General features: G+C 46.3%; 1 protein-coding gene and 1 long non-coding RNA gene across 2 annotated transcripts in view; one reads left to right on the top strand and one right to left on the bottom strand.

The window, feature by feature from the left end:
* Positions 1-14724, bottom strand: part of KCNK9 (potassium two pore domain channel subfamily K member 9) — an 87751-nt gene extending 73027 nt beyond the window's left edge. The window contains exon 1 of the mRNA XM_068180312.1: positions 13622-14724. Coding sequence (XP_068036413.1) covers positions 13622-14204 — 583 coding nt within the window. The 5' untranslated portion in view covers positions 14205-14724. The remainder of the gene's footprint in view (positions 1-13621) is intronic.
* Positions 13446-26551, top strand: part of LOC137468511 (uncharacterized) — a 55045-nt gene continuing 41939 nt past the window's right edge. The window contains exon 1 of the long non-coding RNA XR_010996003.1: positions 13446-13854. This is a non-coding gene — a long non-coding RNA (uncharacterized lncRNA). The remainder of the gene's footprint in view (positions 13855-26551) is intronic.

Genomic DNA, 26551 nt, shown 5'->3' with positions numbered 1-26551 from the left:
AGCATTTAGAAACATCCATTGAGTGCATAATCCCAGAAGCTGAGCATTGGGGAAAACCTCAATAAACCATTTGACCTGTTGCAGGATACTCAGATCCTTAGTCCATCACTTAGGGGTTATTCAACTCAGCAGGCAACTCCTGTAGAGCAGCTCTCAGCCACCCATTCCTAGGAATACATGGCTGGAGGGGCCTCAAAAGGTAACTGAGCCCTTTAGAAACAGAGGCAGGCTGAAGTATACCAAACCCGTGTGTTTTGGACAATTGTTTAACCACTTCTGACAAATATCCCACTACTGGCACTCAGGAGATTCCTTACAGATCATGTTACAGCTGTTTTCACAGATGAGGATCAACCTACATCTGGGTATGTATGCAGAAAAAACGTATCAATGTCCTCTTTACAACAACCTTTCCCATGTTTGAAGCTGTTATTATTCCCCTCCTTCATGTATTTCATATAGGCTAAACAATCTCTGTCCACTTCACACTGAATACAGGTTAATTTTTCTTCCACTTAAAACACTGGGTGCCCAAAACTGCACTCAGTTTCCAGGCTGAAGCCTTACCACTTTATCAGCATGATGTTGTAGTACTTGCATCTAGTCAGTTTATATCATTTTTTATATGTGTCTTTGATATTTTCTTCTTCAGTGTAATTCTGTGCACTTGACTTTATTGAATTTCATCATATTGATTCCAGACCATTTCTCCAATCTAACAAAATCGTTTTGTATTCTGCTTCTGCCCTCACAGTGCTAGCCACCCCTCACAATTAATGTGTGTACTCTCTGTTCTACCAGACAAGCCATTAATGGGAAACTTGAATAGTACCAGCCACAGGACAGACCCCTGTATGACTGCATATGTTATGTCCATCCAATCTGACAGAAAACCAGTGATAAATATTTCTGCATGTTTATCCTACTGTAAAATTATCTGGTGGCAGATTTAGCAGATCTGTGGGTTTGTATTTTGTGCCCCATTTACACCTGCACAGTGTATGTGTTTTTCACACATACTGATAAGCCCAGTCACTCTCCAGCCTCTGGTCCACAGTGTGTGTCCATCCACATTTTGCACCCACCTTGCAGCTCAACCCAGTCTAGGATTTTCTACTGCAATTATGAGAACCCAGTGCTATTATCATGCCACATATGTAATAAAAGTCACAACCATCAGCTATCTGCTGGAATAAAAACAACCCAGAGAAGTCCAGTGTGAGTTACTCAAGAAGAACTTGGAGTTGTTCCAGCTTGTCCCTTGTTATCCCCTAGGTACTTTCACACTGATTAACAGCTTGGTCAAATATCTTTCTGAAGATCAAATTTAGGTTGACTGAGCACTAACTGCCCATGTTCTCTCCTGTCCCTTTTTTAAAGATAGGCAGCATGTTTGTTTTTCCCTGCAACAGCCACTGGTAGGGCTGTTCAAACAGCAGCCATAAAAAGCTGGTGACACTGCTAACACCGAACAGTTGCTGTTAGAGAAGAGGTTTGATTCTTATCCTGCTATTCAGCTGGAGACAGAATAGTAGAATGCACTGATAGTCCCTCAGGGAAGCCCAAACCTTCAAAAAAAAGGACAAGATAAACATACATAGATCCCAAGCAAGATCCAAGGCAAACTTCAAACAGCCTCTGTGTGTAGGGAACCATTAAAAATGCAGGACAAGGAGGCCAGTCCATACCTTGCCGCAAGGCAGGACAGAATGCACGGGTCATTCCTGACAGATGCTTGTCCATCCTGTTCTGCAAGACCTAGCAAAGAAGAGCCCAGAGCACCCCCCACCAACACATTTCTGTTTCACAAGTATCACTGCTAGAAAGGTCTTTTTTCTCTGTTGCCACTCTAATGCTTCCTCGCTGTTAACATTTCTCCTTATTCACTGTGCCACACTCAAGGTCCTCAGGAACAGACTTGGAGTTTTGATCAGATTTGAAATGCTCCACAGGCTGTATTCTTGTCAAAGAGACCATGGAAATAGTTTTTAACTCCTTGTCACCCCACCTGCAGTCAGGTTCCATCTAGTTATCCAGTTCAGGACCACACATGCCCAAGAGCCAGCACCTTTCACCATGACAGCTATTGCTGGATACTCAGAGCGAAACTTGCATCCTGTGCCTCCTCCTCTTCAATACCGCCAGCCTTTACTGTGTGTGATCCATCTTGGGAAAAGAAAAACCTCCTCAAACCTTTAAAAAGAAATCTATGTTACACCAAAATGCCAACAGCATACCAACATCATAAGGATACTGATTTCAAACATCAGAGAGCAACAGCAATGAAGCAAGTCTGAGACTTTATAAAAATTGTCTCTGGTGCCAGTCCAGCAAGTCAAACCAGACCTGAATGCAACCCACACAGCGTAAACTATCACAAGTACAGGAGTGGTACAAGGCCTTCTGAAAGAAGATATAAAAGGGGGTGGATATCTGGGGAGAAAATAAAAAATAAGCCATTCTGAATCATACCTAGTGCTTTCTGCTCATTAAAGTAAACCACTTGGATGGGCAGCACATTCAGTAACTGACTTGTAGCACTGCTAATTTGCCTGTGTTAGCCTACATCTCTAGGTATCAGCTCCTGCTCTCTCCTCTGACTGCCAGAGTGCACTCATTAAGGCAAACACATTGCTGCTGAAGTACTAATTGTTTTGAAAAGTGCCCTTTAAATAACAGGCATTTCACTACTAGGCAGGATGTGTTTTAAGAGATTAAGCCTTTGTTGCCAAAAGACTGGATGATCATTTTTTGTCAGAGAAAAATACCAGAAATGAACAAAAAAGCTGATAGGGCATCAGTACAGACTGAACTGCAACCACCTCCTTCCTCTTCTTGGGATCTTCATTCCCACATGGAGCAGCAAAAGAGGGGAGAAACTCCAAAGTAGAGAGGTTGGGAAGATCATTGAATTATCAATATATCAGTTGAAAGGTCAACTGAAGTGTTCACATCAAATCACTGGGATTTCCTGGTGCTTCCAATGGCACAGATCCAGTGTTGCTGTTTTAACTATCAGTTGCCTAGAACCAGCCCTATGTCATTTCTAAGACTTTTAAGTAATACTGAAAAAAAAAAAAAAAAAAACAAACCAGAAAAAAGAGGAGAGGAGAGGAGAGAGGAGAGAGGAGAGAGGAGAGAGGAGAGAGGAGAGACAAACCAAAAAACAAAGACATATTTGGTGTCCACAAGCAAACGAACAATAGATCAGGAACCTTTTTAGAGGCCATGTCAAAGTGATGGTGGGTAGATAACTTTAAATGTTGGAAGAGACTTTCACTCCCCAAATGTTGATCTCCCGACTACCACATTCCAAAATATAGGGGTTTTTTTCCTCTTTGGCAGTCTGAGGCAATCCAGTTTTTTTGAAAGCTTAGTATATGTGATGATCCTGAATAATGCTGAAAGAGGATCCTTCTACTGTTTCCAGTTCTCAGCAGAAAATACAATATGTTTTATTCTGTAAGGAACTCTTCTAAAATTCATGGTTTACTCTGGAAGCCCAAGAAATCCCCAAAGGCCAGAAAAAATGTGAGCAAGCATTGAGACTTCAAGGCACCTCTAAAAGTATGAGATATTTTTCTGATGCAAGATTGTAATGGAGAGCTCAATTATCTTTATTTCATTAACTGTTTTTAAATATTCTTGATGAAGTATCTTACATGACACAGCCTGCATGCAGAGCCTTATGGTCAAGGCTTCACGTACTGCCTGGTGCTGGAATTCATTTTATTGCAGTACAGTATGTTATATGTATCCAGAGCAAAGTTAAATTAAGCACCAAACTGCAGATTTTTTAGAAATTATTACTGCTGCAAACACTGTTTGCACTGAGTGAAGTCAGCCTTGTTTCACCATAACAGTTCAAACTACTAGCAACTAACAGCAACTATTCATTAGTTCAAGTAATGGAGATATATACTTTTGAAATAGGAATATTTGACACTTTTTCCTACTATGTCTGGTCCTGAGAAGTTCCATATGGGTGTGAAATGCAGCAGAGTGACAAATCAAAACTCAAGTGGTTTAGGTTTGTTACAACATTTAATTTCTGACACAGTTCCCATAGCCTGTGTTGGTTTAAACATAGGAGGAGGACATCCTCTCCAGAGGACAACAAAAGAAAAGAGAGTGGAAGAAATAAAATATTCTATCTCCACCCAAAACACCCCTGTAATGAGTTAATGGCAGCTGAAATTGCTGACATTGCCAATTGCCTTGGGAGTGAATCTCTTTATTTCTACCTTCCCTTCAATATGTCAAGAATATCCCTAAATTGGAAGTCTATGAGCATTCCTTTAGAGCTAATCCCCTGCACTACACAATTAGAGAGAGCTGCAGCAGGTTTCATTCATCAATCTCTGCCCTCAAGCTCTCTGAAATTTTTCTGCTTGAGAAGGAAGGTTCTCTTCTATGATGGGAAAGCAAGGAGACAATCAGCTTCCCATCAGTTACATTTTAACCCCACTACTTGCCTTGGTTTTCTCTGAAGCTCTTTTTTCCTTCTGGTGCAGTGAATTGAAAGGACAAAGCAGTTTGCTCCCTCCTAATCATCCTAATAAGTAACAAATACATGAGCCCTTAATAGAGAGATTCCTTTCACTGGCGTGCCCTAATCACCTCCATAATGAAAGCAGTTAAAGAGGATATTGAACCCTTTAACCAACTGATAACTGCCTAAGCCTCCTATGGCAATTGGCCAGGTATTAATAAAAAAAAGTCATTGAACTCCCTAAAAAGAAAAAACTGCTAAGAAACTTCAGGGATTCTTCCCCTGAAACAGAAAAAAATATAACTGCACGTTACACTTAAGGAAAAAGAAGCATCTCAGTGGATCAGAAGATGATAGACCAGAAGAAGTTGTTAACTGTCTGGGAGTCATGAAAGTAAGGAAAACACACAAACAGCAAGAAAAGAACCACACATCACCAAAAAAAAAAAAATTAGAATAAAAACATCAACATTCTTCCTCAAGATTTCTCTTTGCTCAAGTTTGAGGTATGCAGCAGACATGTAACTTCAGCCTTTTGCTTTCAATTAAAAATACACGAATCAGCATAAATGTCAAGTCAGCTTCATGACTAAAATGAGTAAATCTGAAAACTGCTTTTAAATACTTTTCTATTAGTTGGTTTGATATAGAATGTAGCTCCTTGCATTGGAGAATTCTTGTCAAATAATGGCCTGATCCAAAACAACTGTGACTCAAAATATTTTCTCTGTTACTTATAATAAACCTTGGATCAGGCCTTTATTTCTGGGTTTGGGTTTTTTGGTTTTTTTTCTTTTTTTTTTTTTTTTTGCCAAATATTCTTTTATAGAGGAGGTGTCCATAGACACTCTCACTTTAATCAAAGGAAGTGCTCTAGCTACAACACCAACAATATCAATTTTAGTTGTACCTAATCAAGTCAGAGATACCTGGTGGGTATAGGTAGCATGGAAATCTACCTAAAATCAGCAGACTCCATGGACGATAATCCTGAGAAAATAACAAATTATAACTAATTTGCATTGCAGCAATGCCCATGGGTGAAATTTCTGAAGGAGTCCATGGCTTCATCCAAATTATCCAAAAAGAGGAGAATAGACCTGCTACACAAAGCAAACATCATTTGCAAGTCCACAGTAACCTCTCGGTTCAACTTACAGGCATCAAGGACTCATTAATTCTGCATCACCAGTAAATGTCTTTGCTAGTATCTGTAGAGGGGAAGGGGATCTTTCATGTGGCCTCTAACTATATCCAGCCAAGGATCTTCAGTAAAATCCATAGCAAGTGGATACCTGATAACCTAAAGAGCCTTTGACAGAAGACACACAGTAATAACAGAGATAATTAGCCAGAATAGCACATGAACCTTCATGAAATAAAGCTCCAGGTTCTGCTATTACTGCATGTCAGAAGACCTAGGCTGCAGGGGTTTGCCATTATCACCTTATGGATCTCTGGAGTATCCTTATGGATCTCTGCCTTTGGTTCATCTCCACTGTTCCATCTGGCTGTAAACTCATGCCATGTCGTCCAAAAGAGAGAGAAGTGAGCAGTTTGGCAATTAGAAATAGCTCCCAACCTGAATCTTCAGTAAATAATTTTCTCTTCTTGTTTCTAAACTGAGGATAATTTTTACACAGAAGTGTTGTGAAGATGAATCACCTAATGTCAGTACAGTATTCTGATTATAAAGTTCTGTGCAGCTCCAGCTCAAAGCCATGAGAAAGGATTTCAGCATTTTTGGGGGAATATGCTCCAACACTGAAGGAACTGAGCATCTCAGCTCACATGGCATTCGAGGAAACACAACAGCATTCTCGGCTGTCCTTCGTGCCAGACCAGCAGCATCTGTCCCAAAACTCATGGTGTCCAACAGGGAAGCTCTCCATTAATCAGTTTTCCTTTGGTCAAGCCTCATAGTTGTGAAGCTGTCCCAAGAAAAAGCAAAAGGTTTTTATTATTTTTATTTGAAGCAGGCATAAGCCCACTGACAACAGCTAAATTTCTTTCCTTATTCTTAGTCAAAAATACCTCTTTCACTCCCAGTTCTGCCCGGTGAACCTCTGCTTGCTATCCTTGTATCAGCAGGATCATCTTCTCCTTCAGCTAACTTCTTTCCCAAAACACCTACCAACACGTGTAGATTCTAACCTTGACTGTGGGCTAACAAAGATATTTCTATTCTGACACTTGCAAGGGTCCATAAATGGGTTTACTGGCTAGAAAAATAATCAATAAGCAAAAGAGTGGACATAAAGTGGACAAAGAATTTCAAATATCTTTGGTTTTTTTTTTTTCTCAAGAAAAACAAGTTAACCCAAGAACTACTAGGTCTCAAACAGCAGGGGAAAAAAGGACAATTCAGAAAATCATAGAACATATGGCTGATAAAGACTTTAAGAGGTCAGCCAGTCCATTTTCCTTCCCAAAGGCAAAAGGAGCTGCAACTTTTTCATTCCTGGGAAATTTTTGTGTTATCTCTTTTTAAAGCAGTCTCCTTAAGCAGTCTCTACCTGCACACAACCATCCTGATGACAGGGAAGAGTTTTCTTCGTGGTTCATCTAAATCTCACTTGCTTCAGGTAAAGAAAGAAGTTATGAGTAGTTAGGAGGAAGTGAAAGAGCACCAAATCCTTAAAAACTATAAGAAACTAATTTCTCCAGTGTTGTTATATTAAGGAAATCTTCAGACACCTACACCTAGCTCAGTGGCCAGAGGTTTCTCAACATTTCCCCAAAACTCTTACTATTATGTTTACACTGCCAATAAGCCATACTGTGGGAAGTTGCAGCTCAACATAATTCTGAGCTGTAATTTTTACTAGTTTGTCAGTGATTTTCAAAAAGCTTTTGCCGAAGTGCCTCTGGCAGGAATCTGAGGAAACATTGCAAAACCAGTTTTCAAGAACTCAAGAACTTTATCCACAAACATGAGAAAGTAGCCTCAAAGTCTCCTTTGCTGCCAGAACACTATTTTGCATATTTTCTAATTTTCATCAGACAAAGAATATAGTGTGAAACAATCTTCCAGACTATTCTAGTTTTGCAGGGGAGAAAAATCCTACACATAGTCCATCTTCGTGGGGTTCACTGTAGCAGACCTCCTTCTTGCTTTGGAGATACCACCAGCAGATAGTCAGGTCCTCATCATCCATTATTCTCCACTAAAGCTTCAGATGGCATGAATGAAGTGGTTTGTTACTTCAATGTATCTACAAGCATTTGTCTCACCAGAAAATCTTGCTCTCTGCTTTCACCTGAATTCATTAATAATTGATTGGCTCAATCTACTCTCTGCTTGTTTGGGTTTTTAACAAGATATGACCTTTATGGTCCTGACAAGTCATGAATGCCACAGTTAATTGACCAAAACATTTCTGTCTTTACTCTTAATCTCTTCCCTTACATGCCTTAAATTCTTCCTTTCTTTTCTTTCTTTCCATTGCAGGTTGTCCATCTGCCACAATTCCCTACTCAAACCTTTTCAATGGAATGGCTCTAAATATTACCATCCATCAAAAACCAAGAGCAGACTCAAAACACCAGAGGTTACTATTAAAAGAGAAGCAACAGACAAAATAATTCACTTGTGAGAACACTTCAATCTTTTTTAAACCCAAATTAGCGACATCATTGTCCTACCAAGTTGGTGTTTTTACACCCATTTTATGGAAGGGTAAAATGATGCAGAGAAAGAACACGGAGACTCAACCGCTATCCCAAAATGGATTTAAGCATGTGTTTGCTTAGTTCATTAATGCAGGTTCAAACTCCCTGTCAGGACACCATCTGCCAGAAGTATGAAATATCCTCATCTGGATGCAGACAGCTCCTGAGTGTTTGGCTACTCAGCAGCCAACCAGCTGTCAATAGGTGGATGTTCCATTCACCATTACAGGTATTGCATGACATTCTTAAAAAAAGTATTTTATCTGAATAGTTCACTCACTGCTTATAATAGGTTCTGAAAATAGAGGCCTAAAAGCTAGAAAAAGAGACTCATAGTTCACAGCACAGACTGCCTTAATTTTACTCCCCTTACAGTCACTTCTCAGGAAAAAATAAATTAATAACAATTTTCAATCTGTTTGTTGTTTCAGTTCATTTTAGGGTGACACAAGCAGCTTTCAGTTCTTTACATTCTGCACAAGCCTCCAGAAATATTGAGTGTTTACTAGAGTTTGGTAATGTTAAATCAAGTACAACTATCACCCTTTAAGGCCTAAATGATAAAGTGATATCCATATCAATAACACATTTTGACAGTGTTGACACCTGCTACAGAGAAGCAGTTTAATGACCTATAGAAAAGTGCATTAAAACTTGCTAGAAATCCTAGAAATAACCCTTTATTTTTGGAAGGTTGTGTTTTCATTCATAGTATCAAGCCTTTTGATGAACTCTGTGGCATATTCTACATCTTGAAAAGACAAATAGCTGGATGAAGAACTTCATTAAACCAGTCTTTTTCATCATTTTGACTGTGTGAGTGGAAATGGATAGGAATTCATACTAGCTCACTCTGAAACAAGAACAATCCTGAAATGAATGCAGCACCTGGTGAGAGCCAAGAAAAGCTTATTAGCTGGTTTTTTTTTAATCACCTAAAAACTTTTACACAATTCAAGCATAGCCAAAACTTTTTAAAAGCTGGGGGAGAAGAAGGGGAGGGGGGAGAGGATTTTCTGCTAATTGACTTTAAGAGCAGACTCATCGAATGTTGTAGCATCTGCTGTTGTCAACCCTTCCATTGTGATGTTGGTTTAAAAGAAAAGGAAAAAAGAAAAGGAAGGAAAGAAAGAACAAGAACATTGCACCTGAGGAGTAGAAACACATGTTTTGCCCCAGGTTAAAAAAAAAACAAAAAACAAACAAAAAAAAAAAACTGTTTGCATACACTTGATTAGCTCTCACCTTTTTATTTAATACTCAGCTTAACAAGTGAGCAACAACCCCCAACCACCCGCCAATAAAACCTAAGTACCATAGACTAGAGGAAATGAGAGTCTTGACCAAATCTCAGTGCTTTGCCTCACACAGGAGATTTTCAGGTTTTCATGGTCCCTTCCAAACAGGTCTTTAATGATGCGTGTCCACGGGAAGCAACAAGCTGCAGAGCTTGCCCGAGGAGGGGAGTCCGGAGCTGCGGTGACAGGCAGGAGCCGAACCGTCAGCAGCACAGCCCGAGGGCTCCGCCGGAGCTGTCCCTCCGGCACTACGGACTGGGGACACGGCCGGAGCTGTCCCTCCGGCACTACGGACTGGGGACACGGCCGGAGCTGTCCCTCCAGAACCACGGACTGGGGACACTGCCGGAGCTGTCCCTCCAGCACCACGGACTGGGGACACTGCCGGAGCTGTCCCTCCAGAACCACGGACTGGGGACACTGCCGGAGCTGTCCCTCCAGAACCACGGACTGGGGACACTGCCGGAGCTGTGCCTCCAGAACGACGGACTGGGGACACGGCCGGAGCTGTCCCTCCGGCACCACGGACTGGGGACACTGCCGGAGCTGTCCCTCCAGAACCACGGACTGGGGACACTGCCGGAGCTGTCCCTCCGGCACTACGGACTGGGGACACTGCCGGAGCTGTCCCTCCAGAACCACGGACTGGGGACACTGCCGGAGCTGTGCCTCCAGCACCACGGACTGAGGACACTGCCGGAGCTGTGCCTCCAGAACGACAGACTGGGGACACTGCCGGAGCTGTCCCTCCAGAACCACGGACTGGGGACACTGCCGGAGCTGTCCCTCCAGAACCACGGACTGGGGACACTGCCGGAGCTGTCCCTCCAGCACCACGGACTGGGGACACTGCCGGAGCTGTCCCTCCAGAACCACGGACTGGGGACACTGCCGGAGCTGTGCCTCCAGAACCACGGACTGGGGACACTGCCGGAGCTGTCCCTCCAGAACCACGGGCTGGGGACACTGCCGGAGCTGTCCCTCCAGAACCACGGACTGGGGACACTGCCGGAGCTGTCCCTTCAGCACCACGGACTGGGGACACTGCCGGAGCTGTCCCTCCAGCACCACGGACTGGGGACACTGCCGGAGCTGTCCCTCCAGAACCACGGACTGGGGACACTGCCGGAGCTGTGCCTCCAGCACCACGGACTGGGGACACTGCCGGAGCTGTCCCTCCGGCACTACGGACTGAGGACACTGCCGGAGCTGTGCCTCCAGCACCACGGACTGAGGACACTGCCGGAGCTGTGCCTCCAGAACCACGGGCTGGGGACACTGCCGGAGCTGTCCCTTCAGCACCAGAGCTGTCCCTTCAACCCCACGTCTCAGGGGCAATGGGGCACCTGTTCCATGGTCTGGGGACACTGTTGGACTTGTCCCCTGGCACTGGAAGGGAAGCGCCAGCCTCTTCCCGGCTACTGATGGGCCATAGCCAACCATAAACACCTTTGATTAAATTAAAGCCACAGTAGTTGAAATCAGCACAGCAAAGAGGTAATCGCTCCAGACATGTTGCTAGCCTGGCAATATCACAAAGTACAATTAAGTTAGACATAAATTAGTCTGCAACCATATGCATATTGCTCAACTTTGTGGTCCACCGATTCCTATCGCTGTTTTATCTGAAGGGACATTTTGTGGAGATAGAGGTACCCTTCCAGATTAGGCAAGGTCTTTGTTCATTCTCTTTTAAAGGTCAGCCTGCAATGATATTTAAGACACACTTTTGCAGGAGTACGTACTGAGTACAGCAGGTTCACCAATGCACATCTCACTGTATGTGCTTCTGGAAGTCTGTCCAGAAGGTTTTAGAGGGAGAAAGATATATATCAGAGCATACACAGAGATTTGAAAATAAATAACCAGCACAAAATATTAATATTACTATTTTAGATCACTTTCCTGTACAAGAAACATAGATAAGAACTCTTATTTTTCTAAGACATTAAATGAAGTCGTGTTTTGGGGTTTTTTCCATCCGTGAGACAAATTAGTTCAGGATAAATAAGAAATTAAAGAAAAATCTTCCATGCTTACTTTTACAGACGAGCAGTAGATCAGATAACATCATAAAGCTACTTTAGTACTGAAGAGATGGTACAAAAAATAGAATTGCATTTGGCAAGATGAAGAGAGCAACTATTAATAAACTTTTGAACGATGGATCAGATATCCTCCAAGAGCACAGCTTCTCAAGTGAACAATTGTTACAGAACATCTGTAACTTTCTGCACCATTCTTTATTATCAGTCTTCCTCCCAGTGGTTCCCTGTTGCTATACATATTTTTAAATTTAAACCATTCATACATCCCAAAGCACCTCTGCCTACAGAAATGCATTTTATTCTTTGCATGCTGAGGTATTCCGAGCTTCCTAAAGAAATCCCAGCCCTCTGAAGGAACAAATGCTACAATTTCCCATGCAGGTTGTACTTGTTTATGGGTACAATACCATCAAAACAGCAAACTGCTGTACAAACAGCCCTTTCTACCTGTCACCAACAGAGCTTAAGAATGCAGCAAGTATTGCAGGCAGCTCCTAGACAGGAGTACAGGGCACCCTGAGTACACAGGCATGTGTGTGGAAGACTTGTAACACAGAGGAGCACAACAGAGCAGTATTCACTTAGCACACACAAGAGGCACGAGACAGGCTGAGGAAGAGAGACTCAGTGGTCAAAGGAGGAAAGTTCTGACATTGTAACAAACAGCGGGAAATACAAATCATCAGCCAAAGTTGCATTCTACTTTATATTCTATAACCTGATAATATATGCATTTGTATTAATATATCTAATAACAGAAAGGTAGAGGAAATTAACCCTTAAACATCTTATCTTTGTAAGGGCAAATAGGCTTTATACTGTCAGATAGTCTTTCAAAGGAAATTTTTACTGCTCCAGGTAGAATATAGTCAAATATAAACATAAGCAGACACTTTTCAAAGGGCAGTGGACAGCATGTTCTGTTGAAAACTCAGTATCTTTCGGTGGCAGTGTGAAAATTTCTTGTAACAATCCCTACATGGCAAAAAGAACAAGTCCTTCTGTATTAAGAGAGCTAATTTCATGTCCCATTATGCATAATGCATTATCAAACAGTCACTGAGTTAGAGGGGTCTTTTCAGACCTCCACAGATATTAGAAGTTCTGGGAGAAAAACATTATTAACTGCCTTAGTAAACCCACCTTAAGGAACACAAAACCAGCATGAGTAAAGCTGCTGATCCAGCCAAAGCCAGAGTTGTAGCACAGTTCTCTGTGCACTCCACAGCCTCTAATCACCGTGGTATTTATTTTTATGGCAGAGAAGCAAACTTTGTGACAAATTTTCAGTTTTAGCTGTGGGAAGCAGGGAAGTACAAAATGACAGCCTGTGGCTGTGTCCACTGACTGCCCCTTAACTGTCCTGGGAAGCAGGACATCTGGGAAGCTGGGTAGCATGGATGTGACAGCGGGCATCATTTTGCCTGTCAGACCATGTGCCCACAAAGGGGAAATGCAGACTGTGACCTGTTGTCACATCAGATGCTCCAGTTGCAATAAAAACTCCAGGAACACATTGTCAGTGCCCAGGGTTTGAGCACAGCTGTGGGAACCACCACCACTGCCCTTGCCAACTGCAAAACAAAGTTTGCAAAAGCAGGTCTATCCATGCCTGGCTACATTAAGGGCTTTCCCAGCTGATCCAGTTCCCATGCCCTCCTCATTTTCATTCTCCTCCAGCTGCTTTTTGCCTAAGTTTTCCCTGTGTCTTTTAAGGTGGAAGGAGTGCGACAACAGGGCCCTCTTCCTGAAGGGAACCCCAGGAGTGTCACTCTGCCTCTTCCCTATTCCTCCCTCTCCATCCAAGCCACAGCACCATGGTAGCCACCTGGCTAGTGCCAATGCCCTCAGCCAAACCAGCCACACTCTTCTCCAATCACACACAAGAGACAGAGAATCCATCTCCAGGAGAAGAGGTGCGGGACACCGTCAAGTCCAACAAGTGCCCAAGAAGAGCATTAAATTACGTAAAATGGGAAGGAAGAAAAAGACTCGTCCAGCACAGACACCTTTGCATGCCACAGCCTCCCTGCCCCTCTCCCTTTTTTCCAGCCCGGGAAGTTTTTGCCCCAGCCCCGGCCCTGGCCCCACAGGGGAGGGGAGTCACTCACCGATAGTCGTGATGACCGTGATGGCAAAGTAGAAGGAGCCGGCGAATTTCCACTGGACTCCGGCGCGGTGCGGCTCGGACTGCATGATCACCAACTCCAGCTGCCGGTAGTCCTCGCTGGTGATGTTGTACTTTCCTTTGAGCCGGATCTCCTCGGCTTTGAGTTTCTCCTCCTCCCGCATCTCGTTGTCGGACTCCAGGGCATCAAAGACGGCAGCCCCGACCAGCAGGTAGGTGAACGTGCAGATGATGAGGGACAGGGTCCGCACGTTCTGCCTCTTCATGGCCGCCAGCAAGGGGCGAGTGAGGGGACCATGTCCCCCCCTGGCCGCCCGGGGTTCCGACAGGCCGCAGCAGCTACAGCAGGGGAGCAGCTGCCGGGGGGGCCGGCGGCGCCCGCCGCCGCTGCCGCTGCTCCGGGGCAGCTTGTGCTGCGGCGGCGGTCGCTCCCCGCCCGCCTGCTCGGGCTCCTGGGAAGAAGAGAGGCACAGGAGGCTGCTGGAGCGCCGGGACCAGGTGCCCTGAAGCCGGGAAACTCTGCGCAGGACCTGCCCAAACCAAGCCGTCCCAGTGCGCAGGGCCATCCAGGGCACCCCCCGCTCCTCCCCAGCACCGAGGCCAGGGGCAGGGGGTCCCCGCCGAGGGGCCGACGGCCCCGGCACGGAGTCCTGCGGCGGGCGGGTCCCCCCGCGAAGTTGGAGCGGCGGCGCGGGGAAGGGTCGCCCGCAGCCCGGGCGGGGCGCGGCGGGAACGCGGAGGCCGCCGCCGTCCCAAGTTTCTTCAGGCGGAGCGGCGGGGCCGGGGGGAGCCGGGCGGCGGCAGCGCGCCCATCCGCGGAGGAGGAGCGGGGCGAGGGTAGGAGGGCTCCCGGGCTCCGGCCGTCGGGAACCCGACCCGACCCGGCCCCGGCTGCCTGCGGGAGCGCCGGCCGGGAGGGTCGGGACGGGCTGGGCGCTCTATTCCTTCCGCCGCGGTGCGCGGAGGGCGGCGGGGAGCCGGGCAGCTGCTGCCTGTGCCGCTGCTGCTGCCTCTGCTGCTGCTGCTGCTGCTGCAGGTGGCCGCGGCGTGGGCAGCGGAGCGGCGTCCGGCGCGGCGAGGGCGGCGGCGGCGGTGTCAGGCGGCGGGCGCGGAGCCGGGGGCAGCATCCCCGGGCGCGCCGGGCCGCGCCGCCGCTCGGGCGGGAGGCGGGGGCGCCGGGCCGGCGGCGTGGCCCTGGCGGCGGGGAGCCGGCGCTCCGCGAGCGGGAGGAGCGGCGCGGAGCCGCCCCGGCCGGCGGGCGGGGAGGCGGCGGCTGCAGCCGCGGACCGAGCACCTGCCCGGGCAGCGGCGGAGTGGGACGGCGGCGGGCGCTGGCTCCGGCCGCGGAGCGCCGGGAAGAGAGGAGAATCGCCGGCGGCTTCCCCGGGGAGCGCGTGAGGGCAGCTCGGCCCCAGGCGGACACAAAGACGGAGGCGAGAAGAAAAATAAGACCAAAAAAAAAAAAAAAAAAAAAAAAAAAAAGGAGGGAAAAATGAAAATGAAAGGGTACTTTCACGGCTGCTACCCCGGCGGTCGGGGCCGGGGCTGCTTTATTTAGGATGGTTGTTTTAGAACAAAGCCGTTAAGAAAAAGAGCAACCGTCCTCCTCCTCCTTCTCCCGGGCTCTTGACATCATCTCGGGGAGAAGAGAGCCCGCGCCCCGCAGCCATCGCCTGCGCGCGTGTGTGCGGGTGTGTGTGCGGGTGGGTGTGTGTGTGTGCGTGTGTGTGCCCGTGCCCGTGCCCGTGCCCGTGCCCGCTCCGGCGCGGGAGGCGGGATGCGGGATGCGGAGCCCGCCCCGACCCGCCGCGGGGAGCGCCTTAACCCCCTCGGCGCCGCCCCGGCAGGGAGCGGCCGCGGAGCTCCCCCGGTGCGGCTGCGGCTCCCGCCCCCCTTCCCCGGGCTCAGCCACGCCCCGGCCGCCGAGCGGGGCCGGGTGGTGGCGGGGTGGGCTTGTGCCGTGCCGGCAGGGACAGCCCGGAGCCGGTCCCACCCTCGAGCCGAGCCTCGCGTAGTGGCCGGGACGGATTTGTGCCACCTCCGCCGCCCCGGAGGACAGTGGCTCCGTGGACCCACGCACAGCTCTACCGCACCGCGGCTCCGCGCACCGCCGCCCCTCCAGAGACCGCCACGTACAGCCCCGCACGCCACCGACACACACAGGCAGAGCCATGCACACCCCGAGCTTCACACCCCATCGCCCTGCACATCCCGCGTTGCACACTGAACACGCACACACACAGCCCTACACACCCCGAGTGTCACACACCATGGCCCCCATGCACCCACCTGCACAGCCCTACACACCCCAAGCGTCACACCCCACAGTCACACACACCACAGTCACTCACCACACCTGCACGTCGTGTGCTGATACTCCACGCACACAGAAATCCACACATCACAGTTCCACTCAGGCACCCCACACACACTGACCTTGGCACACCAGAGCCCCACACATCAAAACTCCCTCAAGGTCCCCACCCAAATGTGCCACAGCATCACACACTCCAAAACCTGCCCACACCACGTCCCTCCACACAGCAAAGCCCCTTCCCCAGCCTCAGCATATCCCCCAAAACACAGGCACACGCTCAGACCCATCTCAGGGGTGGAACTGGATGATGTTTAATGTTCCTTCCAACTGAAACCACTATGTGATTCTATGCTCATTACATACAACCTCCATGCACGCAGCAAAATGCTCCCAGTGGTTCAGAGGAGCCAGCCTGGCTCCACATGGTCCATCTCCAGCCCCATGTCTCCTGAGTCACCACTCTGTGGAGGCTGCAATCCCTCAGGTCCTCTAGCCACATCCTTGCCTTCTCATTCACCAGGTTTCCAGCAGCAGGTGTTACCACAGGAGCCAGAGGCTGCTTTTATGTACTCTCTGAGACAAAGCTGACCCTGCTGGTGTTGCCTCGCTCATAATTGTAGGCATCCTCCTGCATTAGAGCTTTTCAGCCTTACCCAGTGAAGGCTGAGCTGATCCTGATTTCTCTGAGCCTCAGGTTACATTCCCTTGGTTTAGGTCTTTCTCAAATCCTAGGACCACAGGGCCCATTACTGTAATTCTCCATCCATAAAAGCAACTCTGTTTGTCTCACTCCTGGCTATACATTGTCTAAAGCTTTTGGATACCCTTCCTGAGATATGAGGGGGCAAAGGGATCCCCTCAGTGCCTTGTAGGTGGATCAGATCAGAAGTCAATCTCCAAGACTGAAGCCCTCTGAAATGTGCACCCCAAGCTGAGTGGATGAGACCAGTCACAGGGCCCTTTGGGAGTCTCCTGGATGCAGGGAGGAGGAAGAATTCATTTAATCAATTCAGCAAACAAGAGTTCACCCAGGGCAAATTCTGAATCACACCACCTGAGAGTTACCAGAATTGTTAAAGCACAACATGGAACAAGGTCTCACCTGCCAAAAGAAGTGTGTACAGATCAGCAAAAAAGGGAAGTAGGGGAAAGGTGGAGAAAAGAGGAAATATCTAGTTTCGATCAACTCCTTAAATATAGAAGTCTGATTACCTTTGCCCGTTTCTGATTCCTCAAGGGAGAGCCAGAGAAGAGGAATCTATAAATAGTTTGCAATGCACAGAATCCTATAGCAAAGTTGCTGGGAAAGATCAATAGCATGATTCAAGGAGGGCTCCAAATTGCATCTCAGGGGAGGGAGGTGCTGAACAGAATTGATAAATGAGTTGCAAATGCTGTGTGTGTTGTGTGTATCTAATTAACAGAGGGTGACTGGGATCAATAGCAAGGAAGGAGATGGTCTAAAAATAGGACTCAGGCAGGGACTGCAACCTGCGGGCAACAGCTTGGATGGAAATGTCCCCTGGAGTAATTAACCTTTAGCTAAAAGTGATGGTTAACATGAGGCCAAAGTGGGGCCTGTGGGCAGCTGAGAAGGGATGAGGGCTCCGTGGGACTCAGGGCACAGAGCAGGGTGACATTGTGGGGGTACAGGCACAGCCAGGAGCTCAGAGCCTTCCTTTGGTCAGGTGACAGTGACAAGATGCTGACTGGTGTGGTGCTTTCTGGAGAAATATTTGAATATTGACGTTTTACTGGGGTTTTGGAATAGAAAATGCATGCTGTTCTGTGTACTCACAAATGTTTCAACATTGCCTAGAGAAAAGTAACAGTCATTTTTTTAAACATCTATTTACTTCCATAAGAATCTTCAGTTTTATTCTTTTTTGCTGACCCTGTTACCAAGGAAGTACCCACCACTCTGAGGACCAGTCTTTGCTCATCCAGACTCAACACCATATACATATTTGAGCCATAGAGAAAATAACTTGCAAAGGGGAGTGTCCTTCAATCCTTCCATCTACAAGAGAGCTGTCAGGCAAACTCCAGGGGAAAAGGATTGATGTTGGGCAGGATGCTCTATAGCTCAGCTTACAGGCTTTGCTGGAGTGACAGGCTTCAGCCAAGTGAGAGGCAGAGACATACCCAGGAACAGAAAGTTCATTTGCAGACTGAGTGCAGGATTTGGACCTGGGGTGTACAGCATGACCAAAAGAAAAGGAAACTGTAAAGAATCTAGAAAATATCTCTGGCAGGAAATATTTGGGAAGGGGGATAGGTGGTGAGTGAAGAGTTTTTCTTTAATATAGACAGAAGTGACTAAAATTCCTGGACAATAGTTTTCTCCATAAGATTTAAAAATTTTTAAAAAAGTATTTTATTCTGCTGCAGATGGAGCTACCAAAGGAGTAAACTATGTTTAGTCACCAAAAGGAAGGTTAACTCAAAGGGACAACACATAACTTAGCTCCTCTTGGGTTGTGTCTAATTTGTGGGAGAGAACACAGGTTGGAAGACAGCTCTGAGATGTGCAGTGGATGCCCAGGCTGCTGACAGCTCTGCTATCCCAAAGTTGCACCTACTGTCTCCACAAAAAGCCAAGTAGAATTTGAAATTTCCCATGTTTTAGCTAAGAGGATATGGGTGCTGTTATGTCACAGCAGCTCTCCTGTTTTACCTTGAGTTCACTCTGCAACAAAGGCAAGAGCCAGCCTCAAGGCACTTGGATTGGGAGTCGCTCTCCTGTCCATCCTTTGGACCTGACAGAGGTTCTCCTTGAGAGAAATCTAATGTCTCTCTGTGCAAGAACAGGCTGAGACATCCCAATCCATGAACCATCTTCCAGATGAATCACAAGAGTGACAATGAACCAGAAAAAGAAAAAAACCCCCAAAACAAGAAAAATAACTGAAAAAAATATGATCAGTACTAGAAAAAAATACCTAACCTGCTTATTTTTCAACACAGGTTATTAAGAAACCATTTTCTTTCTCTGAAAATGGTGGCATGAAGATGACCAGAACAGCAGTTCTGATTCAGACCAAGGTTCGTTGAGCCCAGAGGCCCCTCCTCCATAGAGATTGTACAGGCACAAGGGAGAAACGCAAATGGAACAAGTACGTGCAGTCCTTTTTCATCTCCTTAAATACTCTCCCAACCTCGGACTACCTTAAATCAGTGGATTTCTGAGCTCTCATTTAGTCGTTCTATCCAGTGACTCATGACAGATCTTTTTCCCAAGCACTTGTCCTCCCTTTTCCTGAATCCAGCTGAAACTTTTTGCCTCCTCAGCAAAAATTCAAGCTAAGGGCAGGTTGGATGAAGCTCTGAGCACCCTGGTCTCATTGAAGATGTCCCTGCCCATGTCAAGAGGGTTGGAATGAGATGATCTTCAAGGCTGCCTTCCAACCCAAACTATTCTATGGTTCCATGAAAAATTCTCATCCTTCCCAAAGATGAATGGATCGATGGATCTGTTATTCTGAGCAGTGAGAGTGCTTCCTTTTATCTGTTTTGTCCAAGTTTCCTTCAGTGGTCCCCAGGCCCCAGGCTGGAACACACACTGGAATTTCTCCATGCCATCAGGGCTTGGTAAAGACTTTGAAGTTCAAGAAGGTAGCCCTATTTTTAGCCACTCTTCCCTGTGCAGAGCCATAAAATGACATCTCCATGTGGCTCTCCTATCTCTATTATGTAAGAGGAAGAGGGTCCGTGTGTACAGGTGAGCAAGGCAGAGGTGTAGCCCTGGCTCACTTTGCCCTATAAAATGTCTCTGGCCCTTTGGGGGATTTCTTTGAATTACTACTATAAAAGAGTCACTGTGTTGAATTTTGCTGTGGATGTTGTTTTAAGTGATAATTCACAGAAGGTGGTCACACACAAGGAGTAGTTGTTTCCATGCTGTTCACATGAGAGGAGGGCCGCAAATCCGTAGCAATTCCAAGATCTAATGAGACTGGCAATATATAAGAAAGACACTGCAATTCAGTCATTAAGGCTCACCAGAGGTCCCCCATAAAAATTCTTCCCTGCAATCTACAAAATTCATTCATTAAATCATCTGGCCATGAATGAAGTCTGTCCTTTACAATGCAGCTGCAGCAGTGAAGTAAACATTGCAATTTTAAGAACTGGGAAGATGCTCAGTTAAAAATGCAGTGTCTGACTCAAAGCCTGTCATAGCTTTTCTATCAGTTCTGGTGGCCTCTGGATCAAGCTGTTACCAGGAATACAAAGATTATGATGACAAGTATTAATAACTGGATTGTAAGGAATCAGACTTCCCTTTAGTTTCACAGGCTCTGTTCATGTCCTTTGCTTCCGCCAGCTGTGTGCATTTGCACAGTCACTGAAGTGTTTGTGGACCATGGACTCAGTCAGCTGAGTGCAAGAGGAAGCTGAGCTCGGGTTACTGGGTGAATGCACCTGTGTCCTTAGAGCAGTAGCTCAGGAAAATGATGGAGGAGGGAACCTTCCCTGTGCAGCTCTCATTTTATTCTTTGTATCTTCCTCCCATTGATGTTCAAAGGAGTGCAACCTCTGTTGGATACACTCGGGCAGGACTCACATGATTCAACAGCGTTCCTTTCTCCAGGCAGTGTTTGTGCAGAAGCAGGTGGAACAGGGGACTGGGGCTTTAATTCTTGCCTCCATCCCCCCTGTGCCTGCAACATGACAGTCCTCTTGAAAGTAATCAGCAGTGACAAAAAACATGCACAAAGAGTCTCACTGACTTAGGCAGAGGGTGCTTGTGTGAAGCAACTTCACACGTGGGGAAAAAAAAAGAATCAGACCTACGCTTCGTATTTTTCCCACACTTGTTTCTTTTCACAGGGAATTCGCTAATATTAAATCCACCTAGGTGGCAGGAATGTGAGCATCTGGTCCAACCTAAATAGTCTCTTCGGTTCTATTTTTATCCCCATGTATCATTTTTATTCTGCAGAGCCTGTACGTGGCAGAAAGGGTGAGTTCACTTCTCAGTGTGCAAGCCAAAGGTCTCTTCCAGAACTGCTGTGAGGGATTTGGAAGATATTTCACTCAAGCACAGAATTTATATATAGGAACAAAGCTTTCATTAAACATGAGCAGCCACGGGGACAGCATCAGTCACTGATGGTAATGTATGCACGTCTTGTAGGCACACTATAGAGAAGTGAGCTGCTCGGAGAAATGAATGCAGCAAAGGTGTTGAGTATGGATGCATTTGTTACTGAATCGACTCCATCTAAGTTTCCTGAGCCACTGTGACTTCCAGGTCTATTTGTAGATTACCAAATGCTCACACTGTGACTGTCGCTTTTGCATTTACTGCAGCTGATGCCTCAATGTGATATTTAATGCATATTTTAAATGAATAATTCCCATACCAACCTGTCCCTGATGGAGAATAAGTCTTTGAGGAAAACCCTGGCAAGGTAAAAAGGAAGATCCCTGAACAGGTACAGCCCTCACTGTTGTCACCAGAGGTAACTGAGCTGCAAAGATGCAGAGCTCTGGGAGAGACATCTTCCTGCAGCAATGGGTACTGTATTTTGGTGCAATAATTTCTGAATGAATTGGTGGAAAATGTGCATTTCATTAAAATCACCACTGAAGAAGCAAAGCAGTTGCGGAGGGGGCTTGCAAGCTAGTGCAATAAGCTGCAACTGTTACTAATGGAATGCCACAGTAAAGGCAAAATAGGAGCTGTCATATATATTTGCTGTGGAATTGTCTTTTTCTGCCCAGAAAAAAATTGCTTAGAATATTTAAACAAAGCTGAATGAAATGTGAATGAAATTTTCTGGTTTATATTACTTCTCTCTTTTGATTGTTTGAGCAGCAGGATCCAGCCTTTATCTCCTTGGAATAAATGGTTGATGTATACTCATCTTTTTTATTTGGAAGAGATTGAGTGGGGTCTTCCACACCTCCTTCTATTTATTTTTTTTCCTATTTGAGGACACATGAATGCACTCACCCTTCAGTTACCTCCATAATTTCCACAGTGCATTTTGTTCTAATGTATTTTTTCTGGCCTCTATTCCCATTGTTTATTACCTGACTGCCTCCCAGTAATGGAAACACTTTTCCCGGCCAACGTTTTCCTCCTGCATATACCATTGTTCAGGTAGGGAGCTGAGAGTTTCACCAAAGCTGCACAGAAAGCCTGTGGAAGGTGAGGTACCCAGCTGCAACCTTAGCCTAGATCTGACACAATCTTCCATGGCACCTGGTGGGGTGTCCCCTTTGCCTCCACTTGCAGCTCTTGCCAAGCTGCCTCAGTGGTCCATGGCCTGAATATTCCAACACAATCCCTGAATACTCCAGTTGTGGATGCTACTTTGAACTCTACCTAGGATGCCTTAAGGCCAACCAAGCCAATCTGTTGTAGAGCAAGTGGAAGAAAAGCTTCTTCCCTCATCTCCACAGACATGCTGGAAGTGTCAGCTTTATCTCTACAAATTCAGACAGTGGTTGGACTGACTAGCAATTAAAAAGCTGGTGCTAAACATTGTTACTACTGTATGTGACTGTGTTGAAATGGAAATAAGACCATAGCAGCAGCTTAAACCTCAGCTAATTCGATTACATTTAGCTGTGTGAGAGTCTCTTACGGATATTTTCCAAAATAAATTCCAACCTGTATATACACAAAAAGCTGAACTGTTTCTTTGAAAGGAAGATTATAGTGTTACTGGTAGAGATCAGGCAGGATATTTACTGCAGTGGAAACCTTTCCTGAGAAACTCAGAGTCAGGGCAAAGGCGGTACCAGCTCATGGAGACAATTTCCCACCACCTCATATTATCACTTAGTTTGAAACTGGAGGAGGGAAGGAAAGTGAACCTTTAATAACTGCCCAGATCTAAAACCAATTTCACTGCTCAAGACAGCTTGTAAACACACAATATGCTTTAAAAAGGATTGATGCTGTGCACATTTTCCTGCTGCTGAAGTCAAACAAAGCTCTTAAACAGCTTCCATTTTTGAGGGTGTGTAAATGGCTACATTATTAAGAGCCTTCCTCTGTCTGAAGATGAGAGATTTGTTTCTTAGCTCTCTTACACACATTTAAGTCAGGAATAACCCACTGAGAATTGACCTGGTATACATTTGTTATGAGAAAAGAATAGAAAAAAGAAGTCCTGTATAAAAAAATTCTAACAAGCATATAAATTATGATGATTTACACTTTTGGGCCAGGAGTTGAGATTCCTTTTAAAACCACAATTGATTGATGAAGCCTCACAACATGCCTGTGATTCAGTAAGTACTACACTCAGTTTGCAGATGGTTGCTCTGAAGCACTGCATTGTTATATGGTTACAAGCCCAACAAATGAATTAGTGGCAGAGCATGAACCAAATGCAGATTTCTATATCCTGATTATTACAGAGCACTGCTTTGGGATAGCATTTCTTCCTTGTGGCTGCTCACAATACAGCAAGAATTTCTGTGGTTTTGTGTCTCTTGGCTACAAAAGTTGACAACTTAGCACGGTACTGCTGCCTTTATAGCTTCATGGTGTCACATCTCATCATCCTGAGACATGTGGTTTTTTTTGACAATCCACAATACCCCCAGGGGTCTAATACTAGGCCTGGTATTTTTTAACTTAAACCTAAAATACTTGGATAAGGGGCAGATGCCTCCTCAGCAGGTTTGCTGATGACACAAAGCTGGGAGCAGTGGCCAATACCCAGAGAGCTGTGCAGCCATGCAGAAAGACCTCATCAGGTGGGAGAGATGGGCAGGGAAGAACTGTCTGAAATTCAACAGAGTAAATGGATCCTGCACTTGGGAAGGAGTAATCAGGCACCAGCACAGGCTGAGAGCTGATCTGATGGAAAGCCACTCTGCAGAGAAGGACCTGGGGGTCCTGGTGGACAACAGCTGTTCCTGAGCCACAGGGCCCTTGTGGCCAAGAAGGCCCATGGGATCCTGGGGTGCATTGGGAATAACGTTGCCAGCAAGTCAAGGGGAGGTGATCCTGTCCCTCTACTCAGCCCTAGTGAGGCAGATTCAGAGTGCTGTGTCCAGTTATGGGCTCAGTTATGGGACAAGAGAGACATGGAGCTCCTGGATCTGGGCCACTGGAGGACAGCAAAATATGATTAAAGGACTGGAGCATCTCTCTTACGAGGAAAGGCTGAGGGAGCCAGGACTGTTCAGCCTCAAGAAGATACAGCTGAGAGGAGACCTCATCCCTGTGTGCCAGTGTCTGCAAGGAGGGCTCAGAGCAGGGCCCAGGCTCTGCTCGATGTGCCCAGCAATGGCACAAGAGGAACGGGCAGGAACTGATGCCCAGGATGTTCCACCTGGACATCAGGAATAATTTCTTTCCTGTGCAGTGACCAAGCACTGAACAGATTGCCCAGAGAGGGTGTGGGGTCTCCCTCAGGGGATATTCCAAAACTCTCTGGACACAATCCTTTGCCTGTGCTCTGGGATGGCCTTGATTGAGCAGGGAGGTTGGACCAGATGAGCCACTGTGGTCCCTTCCAGCCTGACCCATTCTGTGATTCTGGGATTCTGTGATTCTGGGATTCTGTGATGAGTCTGTGATTCTGTGATTCTGTGTAATGCATTTAAGTCACTGAAGTAGAACTTTAAAAACTGTGCTTACTAGAAGGTTTAGAGATGTTCAACTGCCAACCAGGCTTCTGTAAGTCCATCCTGAAGGACCAGTCAAGAAAAGGGATGGCTGCCACTGATGGCTCACACTATAGATGTGCAAAACAACAAAGATCAGTGATAAGGGCAGAATTCACAAAGAGAACAAAAGAATTATAGCAAAGGTCATCATACAGGGAATCTAACCAAGATGGGGGGAAAAGCAGACTGGAATGAAGATGTAGGAGATTGAGAAAGGAAGTGAACAGAGAAACTGGAGGCTGAGGATGTGGGGCTAGGAGGGAGATGGTACAATCAGTCATTTGACACTGGGCAGAAAAAAATTGTGGTCAGAACTCAGAAAATGTTTATCAATGTCCACTTCAGCTGTGTCTGCAGCTTTTCCAGCTGTCTGGAGACTCTGGATGAATCCTCTTGGCATTTTTTCTTGAAGGCAACAAAGTAGAGGAGGGAACAGATAGCACCCGCATTTTATTTTCCTCAGGGGGACAGGCAGTCTGTCATGCAATGTTCCAAACCCAGGGGATTTTTGGGAAAGGCACATTATGTCCAGTGAAGTTATCACTGGCATGGTACTGGCATAATAAAGTGGACTCTCAGACTCGAACTCTGTCCTGAGCTGTGTGCCTTGAAGATTTCTGAGCACATCTCTTGCTAAGGCTTTTTCTTGCATGGACATCACACTGCAGAGACTTTTGCCTGTGCTTGGATGTCAAGAGAAGATATGTGAGAAGAAAAAAAAGAGCCAGATCTCCACCAGCTCTTCAGTTTTCTGTTTCCAGTCTGCCTTAGTGCAGCTGAAGAACTCTTGTGTGTGCCAATATCTGGGGGGCATTAAAGCTAAAACACCTCCCAGCCATTCTCCTGAAAAGACAGTTTAGGAGGGAAACTTGCTGTTTAAACAGACATTCCCTGAGATTAATTTTATGTCTGCAGTGGATTCATTTCTCTACTGCTAAACTATAGTGGAAAGTCATCTTTGCAAGTGTCTGCAGACGCCTGCCTGCAAAGCAGAGCTTTGCATAAGTTTAGGAGCTTTTCCCCACCAGCAAAGCAAGCTGTCTGACTGCAGACACAGCTTCTGCTGGATAGCCACACTGCTTTTAGGACTTGGTGCCAGCTTAGCTAGAGAGTGACTGCTCACACCTCCCCACACCCCGGGGCAATGTTGCTTGGCCAGTGAAAAGGTTGTGGTTTGTGGTGGCCAGACAGCGTGACTGGTGCTGGCCCTGGTTCTCCAGTGTGTGCTCAGGGCACTGCTGGGCTCTTCCTCACTGAACCTGCTCTAAAGTCACATGTAATAACCCACAAGAGTTGCAGGTGAAAAGTTTATGAGACAATGGCAAATGATATTTTTGCATTGCTGAGTCATGAAAAGGAGATGGGGAAGGAGGGGCTCGGGACTTTTTGGTTTTCTCTGAAGATCAAGCCTTGGCAAGGTTAAATAACTTCTGACAGATTGAAAAGACCCATTGGGCAGATTTTAAAGTCTTGAAAAGGCCTTTTCTGAGCAGACTGAAAAGGCAGAAATCTGAGCTCTGAATATGAAGCTGCTTGATAGCTTCATAAGACCACTTACTATCAATCTCATCCTCTTAGCACAGCAGAGGATGAGACAGCAGGGCACATGATTGAATGTTTTTCATATATTGTGAAATAAACTGCACTCTACTTCCTACTGCAACAAGTGTCAGGTGTGCAAGATAAAATTGGGGCTGAGGTACGCTCCAGACCGTGGCACATTCTGCATTTCAAATATACACATCACCATCCCTCCACAGGCTACACAAGATTGAATTCATCACAATTTCCAGCACACTGCTAAGTAAAACAGAAGACTGGTACACTACTAATAGTTAAGGCTTCTTATAGCAGCCTCATCTGTTATCACATCCTCCGCCATCGTTCAGCTTCTCCTCCCACCTCGCAGTTACTCTGGCCCTCGTACTCTGTTTATCTTGCTCTTCCTCTCCTGAC

The sequence above is a fragment of the Anomalospiza imberbis genome, chromosome 1 (assembly GCF_031753505.1).
Source record: "Anomalospiza imberbis isolate Cuckoo-Finch-1a 21T00152 chromosome 1, ASM3175350v1, whole genome shotgun sequence".
Classification (NCBI taxonomy): domain Eukaryota; kingdom Metazoa; phylum Chordata; class Aves; order Passeriformes; family Viduidae; genus Anomalospiza; species Anomalospiza imberbis.
The sequence above is the reverse complement of the archived record's forward strand: the minus strand, read 5'-3'. Positions and strand labels throughout refer to the sequence as shown.